The sequence below is a fragment of the Mirounga angustirostris genome, unplaced genomic scaffold (genome assembly GCF_029215605.1).
Source record: "Mirounga angustirostris isolate CCGP_5_RB_7025 unplaced genomic scaffold, mMirAng1.0.hap1 SCAF_2, whole genome shotgun sequence".
NCBI lineage: Eukaryota > Metazoa > Chordata > Mammalia > Carnivora > Phocidae > Mirounga > Mirounga angustirostris.
The window spans coordinates 99545420-99560135 of record NW_026991710.1 but is presented as its reverse complement, the minus strand read 5'-3'; the positions used below and the strand labels follow the sequence as shown (position 1 = coordinate 99560135).

At 34.9% G+C, this 14716-nt stretch overlaps 1 protein-coding gene across 5 annotated transcripts in view; it reads left to right on the top strand.

The window, feature by feature from the left end:
- The window catches only part of PRDM5 (PR/SET domain 5), a 203333-nt gene that overhangs the window by 104803 nt on the left and 83814 nt on the right, over nt 1–14716 (top strand). For all 5 annotated transcript variants that reach the window (XR_010409521.1, XM_045880502.3, XM_045880501.3 and 2 more), the window contains 2 exons: nt 7711–7804; nt 11893–12053. Coding sequence is in view for 4 of the 5 variants with exons in the window: in XM_045880502.3 (XP_045736458.1) it covers nt 7711–7804; nt 11893–12053 (255 nt within the window). In the remaining variant the exon portion in view is untranslated. The remainder of the gene's footprint in view (nt 1–7710; nt 7805–11892; nt 12054–14716) is intronic.

Below are 14716 nucleotides of genomic sequence, written 5' to 3'. Positions count from 1 at the left end.
AGAGGGAACACAAGCAGGGGGAGTGGGAGAGGGAGAAGCAGGCTTCCCGCCGAGCAGGGAGCCCGATGCGGGGCTCGATCCCAGGACCCTGGGATCATGACCTGAGCTGAAGGCAGACGCTTAACGACTAAGCCACCCAGGTGCCCCCATTTTTATGTTTTGAAGTATGACATGGATTATGAGTTTTATGGCTTCTGAGTATATACAGCTTCTGAGTTGTATATAGTTGTATATATTTAGAAAACTTTCTTATTTCAACACTATGCAAGCATTTATCAATGCCTTTAAAAGTTATATTAGTTTCTTTTTTGTTACCATTTTAATCCATGAAGAATTTATTTTTAGGTATGGAATGAGCTCCTGATTTATCTTATTTATTAACTTTTAAAAGATTTATATATTTATTTGAGAGAGAGTAAGCAAGCTAGGGGAGAGGCAGAGAGAGAGAGGAAGAGAGAGAATAAAACAGACTCCCACTCAGTGCAGAGTCTGTTGCGGGGCTTGATTCCACACCCCTGAGATCATGACCTGAGTCGAAATCAAGAGTCAGCCGCCCAACCATATGAGCCACCCAGGCACCTCTGAGATCCTGATTTATAACCACTGCTATTATATTGTTGAATGCTTCTCATGTAAAACTATGTTTGGATGTTGTTCATTTCCATTTAATCTCTGTTCTCTATAATATCATAATATTTTAATAATTGTACTTTATAGTATGTTTTAACATCTGTTGGGCAAGGGCTTCTTTTAGTTTTTCTTTTACAAAATTCTTTTACATGGTGCTTTGGGAAGATGGATGTTAATAAGCAGATTTCTTTCCACTGCTTCCTTTTTATCTTCTTGTAGATCAATGTCTTATGTTAAAAAATAGCTCCTCTTCACAGAAAGTCTTCATATATATACTTGCCCTTGTGAATGATTTGGATCAGAAATGTTTTATTCTTTCCCCTTTTTGGTAAAAAGAACCAGAAACAACAACATAGCTTATTTTCCTGTATAATTATAAATTAGTTCTCCTCTACTGCTAAGTTTCATGTTTTTCATGTATTAAAACATGTTATTTAGTCATAACATGGAGATCCTTTCTTTATCACTTTAACTTTTACTTTATCTGAGATTCTACCAAGTTCAGGTGACTCATTTCTTAGCCCACAGGACCTATTAGAAGAAGATTAAGTGAAGGATGAATTAAAAAGCAAAAACAAAAAACAAAACTTAGGTTAGCAATAGCCAGAAGATGTGGTAATGGCTTGTTATAGCAAGAGAAGACAAAAACTTTGGAAAGTAAACTCTGTGACTCATGAAGCATAGCATACAGTGGAAATTTATCATGAAGGCAAGTATACCTATATGAACCCTCAATACACACACAGGGTAATGAATTTTTGAATGATATCAACAATTTTGGTGGGCAGGTAATATAAATTTGTAAGCTAAGTTAAATTAAATGGAAAATTGTATATTTTTGAAAAATAGATGCTTTTCTCATATAACAATTTGTACCATAATAGCCAAGATATAAGGCAATCCAGTGTCTGTCGATAGATGAATGGATAAAGAAGATGTGGTATATACACAATGGAATATTACTCAGCCATAAAAAAGAACAAGATCTTGCCATCTGCAACAACATGGCTAGACCTAGAGGGTATAATTATGCTGAGTGAAATAAGTCAGAGAAAGACAAATACCATATGACTTCACTTATATGTGGAATGTGAAAAACAAAACAAATGAGCAAAGAATTTGTGTTATACCAGAAAATGCCATAAATCTGAATCAATGAAAACTAAAAAGGCACAAATGAGAACTGTATGTTATAATTAAAATATGCTGAAATGCAGTATTTTTAGTAGAAAATAGGCTTTGAACCTAATACCCCATCTAGGATGTTTTATATTTAAAATTAGAAACTGACTCTAAACTGTGATCTTTTGAATTTAGTTTACATCTGTATTAGGCTGAAAAATAGATTAGTTTTTATGAGGGTTTCATTGAGAATATGTCCTCTGGTGATGTTGACACTTAGATAATAGGATGGCGGCTTAAACACACATACACAAAACACAAATACATTTTACTATCTGTCTGTCTGTCTGTCTATCTATCTATCTATCTGTCTATCTATCTATCTTTTCTGGCCAAGTATTTGAATCTTATTATCATCTGTTAGTTTTTATCCTATTATTGCTGTTATTATCCTATTATATGTTAATTTCTAGGGATTTATATTTTAAGAAATCTTTCTTATTCAACAACTGGTATTAATTTTTAGAGAGCGTAATTTTATATAGGATTAGAATCCTATAAAATCCAATAATCCCTTGTTTTATTTGTCTGTTTGTACTTTAGGTATCTGCACTTGTTTATTTTGGGATGGCACATAAAGTTCAATGCAGAATTACCAATTTATTTAGCCATCTTGCATAGCAAACGAGTCATCCACTAGAGGAGCTGGTTTAATTGCTGCTATGAGTTGTTCCACATGAGTTATAAAAATTAGGATGCCTAATTTTTATTTTTATTTTATTCAGAAAATTCTGCTTTACAATTCCTGTGATGTATCTGAAAGCCATATTTTCATGAGTGAAGCTAAAGGTGTCTGGTTATCACAACAGTTTGTGAAGGGACATGGTTGCTGTTTCCATATATTCAAAGAGCTTCCTCGTGGAAGAGAGAGTAAACTTGTTCCGTATGACTCTAGGCTCGCTGTAATAAATGGTGGCCATTGTAGAGGCAGAAGTTTTAAATTAATGGTCAAATCAGGGTCATATTGTTTGAAGCAGTATTTGTTAAAAGCATCCTTGATTAGAAATATGGGATGCCATGTTTTAGTAGTGTTGTAGAGGGAAAAATTCCCTGAGTGGTAGTCTAAATTGCTGCCCTTCAAGGAAGACTTCTGCAAGTCTATGGTTATTCCTTCTTCTAGCACATTCCCCTTGCCCTGATCAGGGTATAAACTTGAGGCTTTAGTAGTTGGCTCCATGGAGTTACGTCTTTGTACTAATGGAATTGTGGCTTTTCAAGCAGTGGAAAGGTTGGGCTTGGCCATGAAAGGCTGTACTTCTGTAAGAGCATAGCCTCAATTTTATAATCTTAACGTATCTGTGTGAAATGAGCCACCTTTTTCCTGTGCTGAGTTGATTTCTTTGATATCTCTCTAGTTTCCATTCATTTTTGTGAGGACGAGGCCCTTTAAGTAAGCCAGTTATAAAGCTGACAGTAAAAATTTAATCCACAGACCTTGTAAACAGCCAGATGACACACATTTTATGCAGCTTTCAGTTTATTATGTGACCCAGTGGGATAGTAATATGCTTATGATATGCAGGCTTGAGACTTCAATAACAAAAGTCTTTTTTTTTTTTTTTTTTAAGAAAAAAGAATAGTTCTGACACATATATCTCAGGAATATTTTCTTCAAATTTATTTTATCTCTTGTTATTTCTCTGAATTTTAAGATAGTTTTCTTGCTTTGCACATGACACAAGAAAAAATATCATTTCTAGTAATACTGTTACTACAGAGCAATATATACTGGTGATAGTCATGGTTATAATTTTTAACTGTGATTGGGCCTGATGAAAATTTTATTCTGTTCTCACAAAATTAATATTTGGTTTGTATAGCTAGAAATGTGCTAATTTGGTGATTATTGTATAAAAATTATGTTGAAAACCTGAAGCATTCTTGAGACATTTTATTAGGTGTTATAAATAGTGGAACACATTTTCTTATGTGTTTTCTACATCTGGAACAACAATCAGACTTGGCGCATAAAAAGATATATGATATGATACATAAAAATATATATGTATAGTTCATGGACGAGTTCATTTGTTATTACCAGCAGATATTTGTGTCATCGGTGACTTGGCATTTAAGTGGGGGAATGTTCTATAGCTGAAGGATAATGTAATTAATAAGTCTGAAAAGTTTGGCACCCTGTAGAAATGAAAAACTGAAGCATAAGCACCCTTTAAAAAGCTAAATTTTATCTGGTACTTGTAAAGTATATTATGCCGAGACTTTGACAAGTCATGCCATCACAACTCCGTTGGTGGTATTGGAATCTTTGACAAAAATATTTATTCACCGGCCTATGCACTAACAGCTTACTACTTAAAATAACTCTTGACTTCAGGCTGTATCTAGATGTTGTGGCTTTAGTTTGGTTAACATAGGCGTGAGGCTTCATGCTGTCCCAAGTTATTTCATCATCAAGCTACTAAATCATAGCCACATGTTGTATTGTCCTAGATTTGGAAAAAGAGGAAGAATTGGTTAGGGTGGAATATCATATTTTTGGAAGACTAAAGCAACCCTTTGTTCCAATATGGATGCTCTAAAGACAGAAGAGTTCCTTTCTTTTTGTAATAATATAATCTACTTTTTGTAGAAAACTAAAACATCAAAGAAAGGTATAAAGAAGAAAGCAAAAGCTCTGTAAGATACCACTCTCCACTTTACTATGAAAACCCTCCTCAGCATTTCGTAGGACATCTTCCTACACCCCATTCTTCATGTGTGTATGTATGCAGCAAATGGTATTCTATCTATAATGGTTTGCATCGTGCTTTTGACACTCAAAATATGTTATCGTGGGTTTTCCATATCAAAATAAATATACAGTAGCCACTCAAATTTAGTTACCCAGGTTTATATCTGCCAGTGGGCATTTAGGAGGTTTTTTAAAAAAGTTTTTGTTTATGTAAATAATTGCCAGATCTGTATCTGTCAAGGGAGTTAGTTAGTCAAAGAGTATGTGCATTTGTCAGTTTGGTCAACAGAGCCACACTGCCACTCAGAAAATGTACATTCCCAGTTATAAGATAGAAGATTGCTCGATCGTACCTTTTTGTCAACAATGAGTAATATCCGTTCTCCTCACCTTTGCCAATCTGATATACCACAGAGAGTATTTTTTTTTTTTTAACTTTCATTCTCTCATTGTATTCCTGGCTTTAAATGCTAACAATATATAATCTGACATCCCCAAATATTCTACACTATAATGCAGACTTGAAATATTCCACTGTCTACTAGACATCTTTGATTAATCATTTGAACCCACCCAAAACTGAACCCCTTTTATCTTTCACCAGACTTGTTTCTTGCTTGCTCTTTCATGTGTTAGTTAATGGCTGATCCAGCCTACCGTCACTCTGGTCACAATATTAGATCTTCTTTTCTGTGTCTCATGCTTCAAATTCAAGCCTCTCCACAAAACCTGTTGACTTTCCTCATATATCCAGAAATCTACCACTTCTCTTTACAATGGTAGCTACCACTCTGATATAGGCCTTAATTATCTCTTGTTTGGTTTATTGCTGTTCTTCTCTGGTTTCTCTGCTTTGCCTTGTCCCCCTCTATCCTTTTCTCAGCACAGCCACCTTAGTATCCTATTAAATGTCAAGTGAATCATGCCACTCATCTGCTCAAAACTCATTTGAGATTTTTTATCTTTTTCAGTAAAAGACAAAATTCCTACAGTGGCCAACCAAGCCCTATATGATTCGCTTCTCCTTCCCATTCTTTGCCCATTTTTTTTCTGGCCTCATCTCCCCACTTCTGTGCTTCTTCCACGTGTACTCCAGCCACACTGGCCTCCATAGTGTTTCCTGCCCAGGTGCCCCTCAGGGAGACATGCCCTTGCTTCCTCACTTCCATCAGTTCTTCTTTCAAGTCACCTTCTCAGCTGGAATTTCTGTTTAAAATTGATACCCCATTCTTTGAAACTTTTGCTATCCCCTTTCCCTTTTTTTTTTTTTTCTCTATAGCATGTATTTCATATTTTATCATTTGTTCCTTGTCTTTCTCTCTTTGCCAGTGTGAGACCTCCATGACAACAGGGACTTAGTCTTCTGTTTTTACTGCTACATCCCCAGTGTGTACAACAGGACTGACACATAAGGGCATGAAGTGCATAGCATGGACTGGGCACAAAATAAGTAATGAAGGATATTGCAAGAGTGCTACTTGGAGGAGTCTTTTTGCCCCTTTTCTTTGGAGTTTTCATTTTTTTCCTGTTAATGTGCCATAACTCCTTATATTAGCAGCTTAAAATTTTTATTTCATGTTGCAAATATTTTCTTTGTCACCAAACATTTTTGCCTTGCAGTTTTAAATTTAATGCCTTCTCTCATCTGCATATCTGAGTTTCTGCCATGCTTAGAAAGCCTTTTCCTGCTCAAAAAGTATTTAACAATTCACTCATATTCTCTTCTAGTATATTTACAATTTATTCTTCACATTTGCAAAAAAGGCTGAATTGAAATGGGATTTATTGAAAGGAGTGAATGAATAATAGATCCAGCTTAATTTTTTCCTAGATGTCTATACAGTTGCCTCAAAACCGTTCACTAAACAGTCCACTGTTGTCCTACCAATTTGAAGGACCATATTTTCCTATACTAAGTGTCCATATATTTTATGTAATGAAAGAAACTTACTCTTTGTTCTGTTTTATTCCCAGCTAGCATGTTCATTTATGTGGCTAAATAACACATTTGAATACGTGTAGTTTATCCCAAGTTTTAAATATTTGTTCCCCTCATCCTTTCTCTATATTTTTTACAACTAAAAACAGGCAGGATAATCCCTTTTTCACCAACATTATGTTAATAGGTAATACTTATATCTTGAATTTTATAATGTACATTAAGAAAATGTTTAAATCTTTATGTTGTGAATAAAGTGCTTTATTTATTCCCTTTATTTTTATACCACATGTTTCATAAAAACTAATGAATTATATGATTTGTTTTATTATCATAAGAGAAAATAGTTCAATTTTTGGTATTTTAGCATTTATGAGCATTGTTATCTTGTCATCCATGGTAGAATAGGATTTTATACACTGACTTATGCAAAACAGGTTAATACTGATATGCAATAAAAAAGGTGAAGTGAATAAGCATACTGTTTTGTTGTTTGTATTGTTTTTATTTCTGATTTTCTGTTGTTTATTGTTTCTCAGTGTATTTTTGTTTGTTGTGTGTTTAAAGGTGCTTGCTGCATCTACATTGTTTGATCTCTGGCAAGTTACTGAAATTCTTTGAGCCTTAGTTTTTTCATCTGTAAAATGGGGACAGTAATAGTATGTTGTCCATCCAATTACTGTTAGAATTAAGTGAAAAAATTCATGTGAAGTGTTGAGTGCAGCAGTGACACAAAATAAATATTTAATGAGTATTACCTGGTTTAAGTATGAGTAAATGTTCTAGTTTAATTTAGGAGGAAAAGGGCATCTAGGACTAAAAATTTTTGGAACTTATTCAGTGAAGTTGAGGATAGAAGGTGGAAACTGTCTCCTTTTACCAGTTTCCTTTGATTATGTTGAAAATGTTGTAGTAGCATAGGGAAAGCCTGTCCAGTAAAAAAGAAGGTTTAGTCTTCAGAGAAATTACAAATCATTTTACTCTGCAGAGTAAATCCTGAGAAGTCTGTGTATATTCGGATTAGCATTTTGAGATTATAGGAACAATTTCCTTTATTACTTACCAAATTTATAATTAATGTGAGAACTTAAAAATAGTTGTTTTGCATATTTGTGTTTACAGTTTTATAGTGAAAGAACATCATCAGAAGAAACAAGATATTGTCTACCTTCCTATTCCTCTCCCATATCATGAATACAAGCTCCCAATTATTGTCATGATTAGATGATTCTAGATCCTCCTGACTCACAGTTTCTTTCATCCGCAGACCCATTCTGAAGAGAGACCATTCCAGTGTGAGGAATGTAAAGCTTTGTTCCGAACCCCATTTTCTTTGCAGAGACACCTGCTCATACATAACAGTAAGTCACAATACAAGCAGTTGAGGACAAATTGAATTATCTCAAACTTTGTTCTTACAACTTTTGAGAATGTAGGCGTCACAGAAGTGGACCTATATGTGGTTATGTGATTTGCTTTTGAACATAAACAGGGCTGGTAATTCTGCTTTTCACCTTTTCTTCCGTTATCCTTGCTTCATTTTCCCACATTAAGATCAGTCATTTTATGAGACATTTTCTTTTATATCATTTCTTTGCACTATTTAAGGTTTGTATATAAAATCTTCTCTCATATTCAGTAAGGTATCTTTGAAATTTGTTCTGAAATAGACATTTTTTGTTCCCTTTTAAATATAATGATTAAGGAAACATGTCTGACCCTTTAAAACATGCAGATGTCTGGCATGATTTTATTAGCTCACAGACTTTTAAAGTTGGAAAAGATCAGAGTACATATCTAATAACTTCTAATATCTACAGATCTAATAACTTCTTACTTCTTTTGGCAGGAGCACTTCTTTTTCTTTTGAGAGAAGTTATACACATATACACCATGCAAATTTGTAAGCAGTTACACTCAGAGCTGTATTTAGAATACAGCACCTTATACCCACATCGCTGAAAGGACACTTTACATCACTGTATTTCAGAGAAAATGCTATTGCTAAGCTGAGTTTTAAAGTGGGTTCAAATATCAAAGTAACCAGACATTTGCTACATTACTCTATCTAAAAGTAAAGAAAAATGGCATAACGTAGGTAATATTTGTATTGATTGCTTTTGAGTTGTTTAATCAGTGGAATCTTCTGAAACAAAGTTCCTACTGCTGATTAAATTTTTAATATTTCTGAGGAAAGCGAAACAATTAATCAGTTATGACAACTGTACAGATAAGATAGTGTCTTGGAAGAAATTTTCTCTGATCAAGTAGAAGTGTCTAAAATTCAAAATACCAAAGATATTAAAGTTTTTAAAAATACCAAGTAGTAATGATCATGATGAAATGCCTCTTTTCCTACATAAGAGGTAGTGTTAAGGTCTCATGACATTCTGTATTTGACCTTACAGCTCTGGAGAATTGGTCAACACCACTTTCTGTTTCTTTATTAAGGACAGCCATGCATTTAAGAATTAAAATTTGTCATGTAACAGCAGGAATTTCCATCCCATTTTGCTCTCATTTAAGAAAGACAATCATTATGAGATGAATGGATTTTAGAGTAGGGATTGGGACAAGTGAACCTCATTCATACTATTAAGACTTCTGTGGCCAAATTTGGCCTGATGCTCAGGAACTTTTTCTTTAGACAGATGAAAATTTAATTTCAATAGTGACGAGGAATATTTATTATAAGGAATCTGCTACTTTTGATTTCTGCTGATTGGTTCTCATATACTTGAGAGAGAGGACTGAAGCAGTGGTGTAGACTCTGCTTGCATATTCTGTATTTAATATAATGTTGATCAGTACATTAATCACAGGCTTTATGAAGCTGCATCAAGACATTTGGCTGGAAAATCAGCTTTGTAGTTGACTGAGTAAGTGGGTTATTGAAGGTAAAGTTAAACATCAGATAAGGCAGGTCAACTAAAAGGATGGGAAAAACCAGAAGTAGACTGAATAAGACAAAATACTAGATGTTATCTTACACAATATGAAAATTAAGACCTGTTTAACTTCAAAACATGCAGGCTGTTTTAGAAATTTCTATCAGCATTCTGGCTCAAAATATGAAGAATAGCTTGTCATAATTACTTTGGGAAATACTGCTATTTTCTAACACACTGAAAACCAAAAGGCAGGTTACTAGCTAGCTTCTTGGTTTTAAGATAGGAAAAATCCTCTCTTTAATCCTATGTTTATTTCTTTAAGGCAAAGAAATCTGATAACATCAGATTAAATCTCATAAGAGTTAAAAAATTCTGATAAGCTTAAAACAAAGAAATCTGGAATTAAAATATGAAAGAAGAAAGGTAAGGCCTCCCTTGGTATAGCTTGACGAGGTCTTTGTATAGGAATCAATATTTTGATTCATGTGATAGTTTAATAGAAATGCTTTAATAGGAGAAATCTTGGAGGTTTACTTTTTTGTTTTGTTTTTGTTTTTTATTTACTGAATTGTAAAGATTTACTCATTTATTTTGAGAGGGGGATTGGGGAGGGGCAGAGGGACAAGGAGAGGGAGGGAATCCTAAGCAGACACCCTGCTGAGCACAGAGCCCTAAGACACAGGGCTGGACCCGTGACTCTGAGATCATGACCTGAGCTGAAACCAAGAGTTTGACCCTTTGACTGAGCCACCCAGGCACCCCTTGTTTTTGTTTTTTAATTTCTCTTTGTTCCTGAGTTGCTTTGGTATTATTTATAGTCTTATGTCATTGATACTTTCTTTTACTCTCACTGGTTATACATTTTATACAAATAAAGTATTTAAATAAATCTAAAAAGGTATATAAAGACAAACTAGTAATAGCACCCAGCAACAAAAATGCACAAAGGCAACATACAAACATAGCTCTCAGAATCTACACAATTCTTGCATGGTTTGGGTGTGACTTTGTTCCAAGCATCAGATTTCAACAGGGCTCTCAGAGATTTTAAGTTAAAGAGCCATAATTCTGTTTGAAAAGGGTCATTTGTCTTTTTCTTTTTTTCTTTTTTCCTTCTTTTTGTCCTTCCTCCTTTAAATTTGGTATGAAGAAATAATAGGATCTTCACATTTCTAAATCTATGCTAGTTCTAATGGAGATGTGAGATGAGTTTGGTTGAAATTGAGGTAATCTCTTATTTCAATGTAGAAAGTTATCTGTATATTTTGTCTCATAATGAATATAATATGTGAATCTGTACTTATAAATTGTTCTTTAAAAAGGGAATATATGTTCAAATACTAGTCTGTCTGGGGTGCCTGGGTGGCTCAGTTGGTTAAGCGTCTGCCTTCCACTCAGGTCATGATCCCAGGGTCCTGGGATCGAGCCCCGCATCAGGCTCCCTGCTCAGCGGGGAGCCTGCTTCTCCGCTGCCACTCTGCCTACTTGTGTTCTCTCTCTCTGTCAAATAAATAAATAAAATCTTTAAAACAAAACAAAACAGAAAACAAATACTAGTCTGTCTAATTTATATAATCGTGTTATAACTTCCTGAGAGATAAAACTGCTTTCTAATTGTGCACATGCATCGCTTAAATGTATTTCAATAGACCACTAAAAGGTAGATGTGTTTGTTAAGAAGACCTACAAGGATAGCATTATATGAAAGTTTAAAAAGTACCATACTGTACCCCTAAACATAGTTTGTGGAGTTGCTTTCCCTGTGGGCCTAGGCAATAGAATGATAACAAGGTGAAAACCCTCACAGGTACCCAGGGGCTCTTGGGTAGAAAAGGATAATTGTCCCAATCCAACTGCCTCTCTGAGAGGCAGCCCTCTAACCTGTCTGAGGACAGCCTGGGAGCTGAGCCCCTTTCCCCAGCTAATTAATTAATTAGCAGACGAAGGACCATGTTAGGGTGCCTCTAGTCCAAGTTCCTGAGATAGTGCTGAGGAAGTAAAGGGGTGTTGTAGCCCTTTCCTGTCCTAGAAGGGGGCTGGCTCTGACTTATTTCTGTGTGCCCTCAGGGGCTTCCCTCCCCACTGTGCTACCCATGACCCTATTCTGCCTGTGCCCTGTCCCTTAAAGGCCACATAAAGGTTGTGGAGTGAGGGGAGTTTAGGAGGGACCCCAAAAGCCACTTACTCTGCTTGACAGAAGCCTTTTGTCACCACAAGACTCTACTTACTTCAAACCTGATTCCCTGTCCTAGAAAGACCTCCTTTTAGAGAAAGTTCATGGTTCCTTTAGAAAATTAGCTAATTGAGTCTCCACCTTTTCCAATTAAAGAGGCTGAGAACATAAGAAGGTTAAAGCACTTCCCACTGGTCACATAATGAATGAGCAAATACGGAATTGAAAGATGTGAAAAATTACCTTTTCTGGTTATGATAAATTGTTAGTAATAAAGCTAACTTTTTGGAGAAAAGAACACTACGTCTGGAACCCATGAGGGAGAGTTAACATCACCCTGCTGTTGCATCTGATCTTTCTCTTATCTGACTTTTTCATTTCTAAGGTGAGAGGACTTTCAAGTGCCATCACTGTGATGCTACCTTTAAAAGGAAGGATACCTTAAATGTTCATGTCCAGGTGGTCCATGAAAGACATAAGAAATACAGATGTGAGCTATGTAATAAGGCATTTGTTACACCTTCTGTGCTTAGAAGTCATAAGAAAGTAAGTAGAAGCCTTCTGTGAGTTTAAATGGATTACATACTTCAGCATATAGGCATGTATGCTAATTATCATGTGATAATCAACTTTATATTAATTAGTCAACATATTTCCTCAAAATGACAAGGGATGCATGGTTTATATGAGCTCTTCAAAAAATGTCTGTTCTCTTTACTTTTTCAGAAGAGATATATAATTCAGATGAAGGTGAACCTAGATTTAGGTATGGATTCTGCACAGCGCTGAGCTATGATGATAGATGGGTCAAAGTATTTGATGAGTGGGAGCTTGTCAATTTTTGTACATTTTTTAATTAATGTGGGTTTTTATCTAAAAAATGATTAGTGCCTTAATTTTATTTTTCAGAGCTAATTCAGGTGTTTATTGACAAGTTATTAGATTGAGCTCTTTTCTAGGATTGGAATGGTCCTTCTTCATCGTGCATCTCTAGGGCCTAGGGAAGTTCCTGGCACAGAAGAGGGACTTGATTAAGTATTTGCTTAACTCAAATAAAATGAGGTTCTTACTTACGGTGATTTGGAGATTATCTTTTTTGTGTTATGCTAATTACTGTAGGCAAATCAAGAGGTTATTTTTATTTGTTTTATAAGTACATTTTAAGTGTATTTTCAAAAATAGCAAAATTCATAGTGTAACAAACACCGTTATAAGTTTTAATGTTGACTCTAGAAATGACTGTGAAGTAATAGATTCCGCTACTTGGTGTGTACTGCTGAGTGAATGTGAGGAAGTGATTCCTGCTTCAGTGTGACTTTCACTTTGGTACCTGTCCTTAGTATGGCTGTGTCGAAGGACTGAACTGAGGAACATTCTTTTGCTGTTTCTTTAATGTTCGGTAATAATGATATTGTCTTCTTTTTTCAAATTTCTGGAGAAGATAGTCTTTCAACTGTCTTTGCTTGAATTACTTTTTTTGCATGGATTTAATAAATTTGTGTCATGTTTTAATCAATGTGGGAAAAAATAGTGAGTTTTCAAGAGAGATAATAGTTGTTTGTCCACAATCACAGATTGTTATATAGTACATTTTGCAGAGCATTGTTCATTTTTATCTGATACATTTATCCAGTATTGTCAGAGTGATCTGTTTCCATGCTTTCTTATCTATATTTAAGATATTTTAGTATTATACCTTAAATGTCTTTTAAAACCAATTAACCAAATTCCATATCGATACATTTTTTAATTAAACCAAAGAAGCATTTTAATTCTTTTCATTAATGTTGACTTAATGTTGTTTAGTTGGAAACTATGCCACTGAAAATTTACTTAGGTCATGTAGGTGAGCAATGAAATACTTATGTAGCAGCAAAAGAAATGCTGTGGATTTTATATAGATACTATAAGTAAATTGATAGCTGCCTCTTTGGAATAATCCAATGCTGCAATAATAGATATATACAGTTTCTAAACAACCGTACAATCAAGAAAGAATTATTGTATTTTGCCCCTTCTGTCAGGGAATGAGAAGAAAATAGGTCTGCTATATGTTAAAATGTTATACCATTTCCTTTAAAATGAGCCATAATGGGGACCATGGGAGTAACGGCTCTTACTGTAAAGAATGTATAACTGTTTTGTATAAGAACTTAGAGTGAAAATGGAAAGTTAAGTTCCTGCCAAATGCAAAATCAAGGAGATGTCTGTTGTAGCCAGTGTCATTGGCTAGCGTGGCAGTTGGTTAGACTATATTTCTCAAACTTGAATATAATGTAAATCATTTTCAATGGAAAAAATATTTAAAAGGACACTGATGTTGACTAAGGTATTTAGTTTATAACTCTTTTACAAACTACAAATACAATAGTGTCTCTCCAAATGCACATTATAATTCGAATGTGAAAATTTTCCAATTAAATACCAATAAGGCTATGAAACTAATTATATTAAAGTTAGCAATTAATATGGAGACTGTTTTGCTACATTGGTGGTTTTTTGAGATGAGGTAACTGCCCTACCCCTTTCACCCAGTGCCGGCCAGTGCGTCCCTCCTGGGAACACATCATTTAAAGAAAAAACAAAACAAAACAAAAAAACTTTCCTATTCTTTTTACATTAGCCCATGGCTATGCCAGTAATTTGCACTAACCTAATGCAAACACAGGCCCTGGAAACTCTGCGTTGTGGTGGTAACCCAGATGATCCACTGTGTGCTTTCATTGATGTGTAGGTCATCGTTGAAATGAAAAAAAATTTAAAAAGTGTCACTGAGAATGTGCAGATATCTAAAATAATTTCCTTCTCCCTCCCTTCTTTTCCCCTTCTCCTAAGTTTGAAAAACAATGGGACTTGAAAAGTAGCTCTGACCCCCTTATTTATTGGAATGACCTATTTTGATGTTGGTAGAATAACTGGTCTCCTGATGAGATTGTGAGCCAAGTTTAAAAAGCTCCATCTGACTCTGAAAAACAAACTGAGGGTTCTAGAGGGGAGGGGGGTGAGAGGATGGGTTAGCCTGGTGGTGGGTATTGAGGAGGGCACATTCTGCATGGAGCACTGGAACACTACATCTAAAACTAATGATGTAATGTATGGGGATTAACATAAGAATTAAAAAAAAAAAAGCTCCATCTGCCTCCTCTTTTTGGGAGAGCTTACTCTTTTCTTTGAACTCTCTAACATTCCAGCAAAATTCACTTTTGATG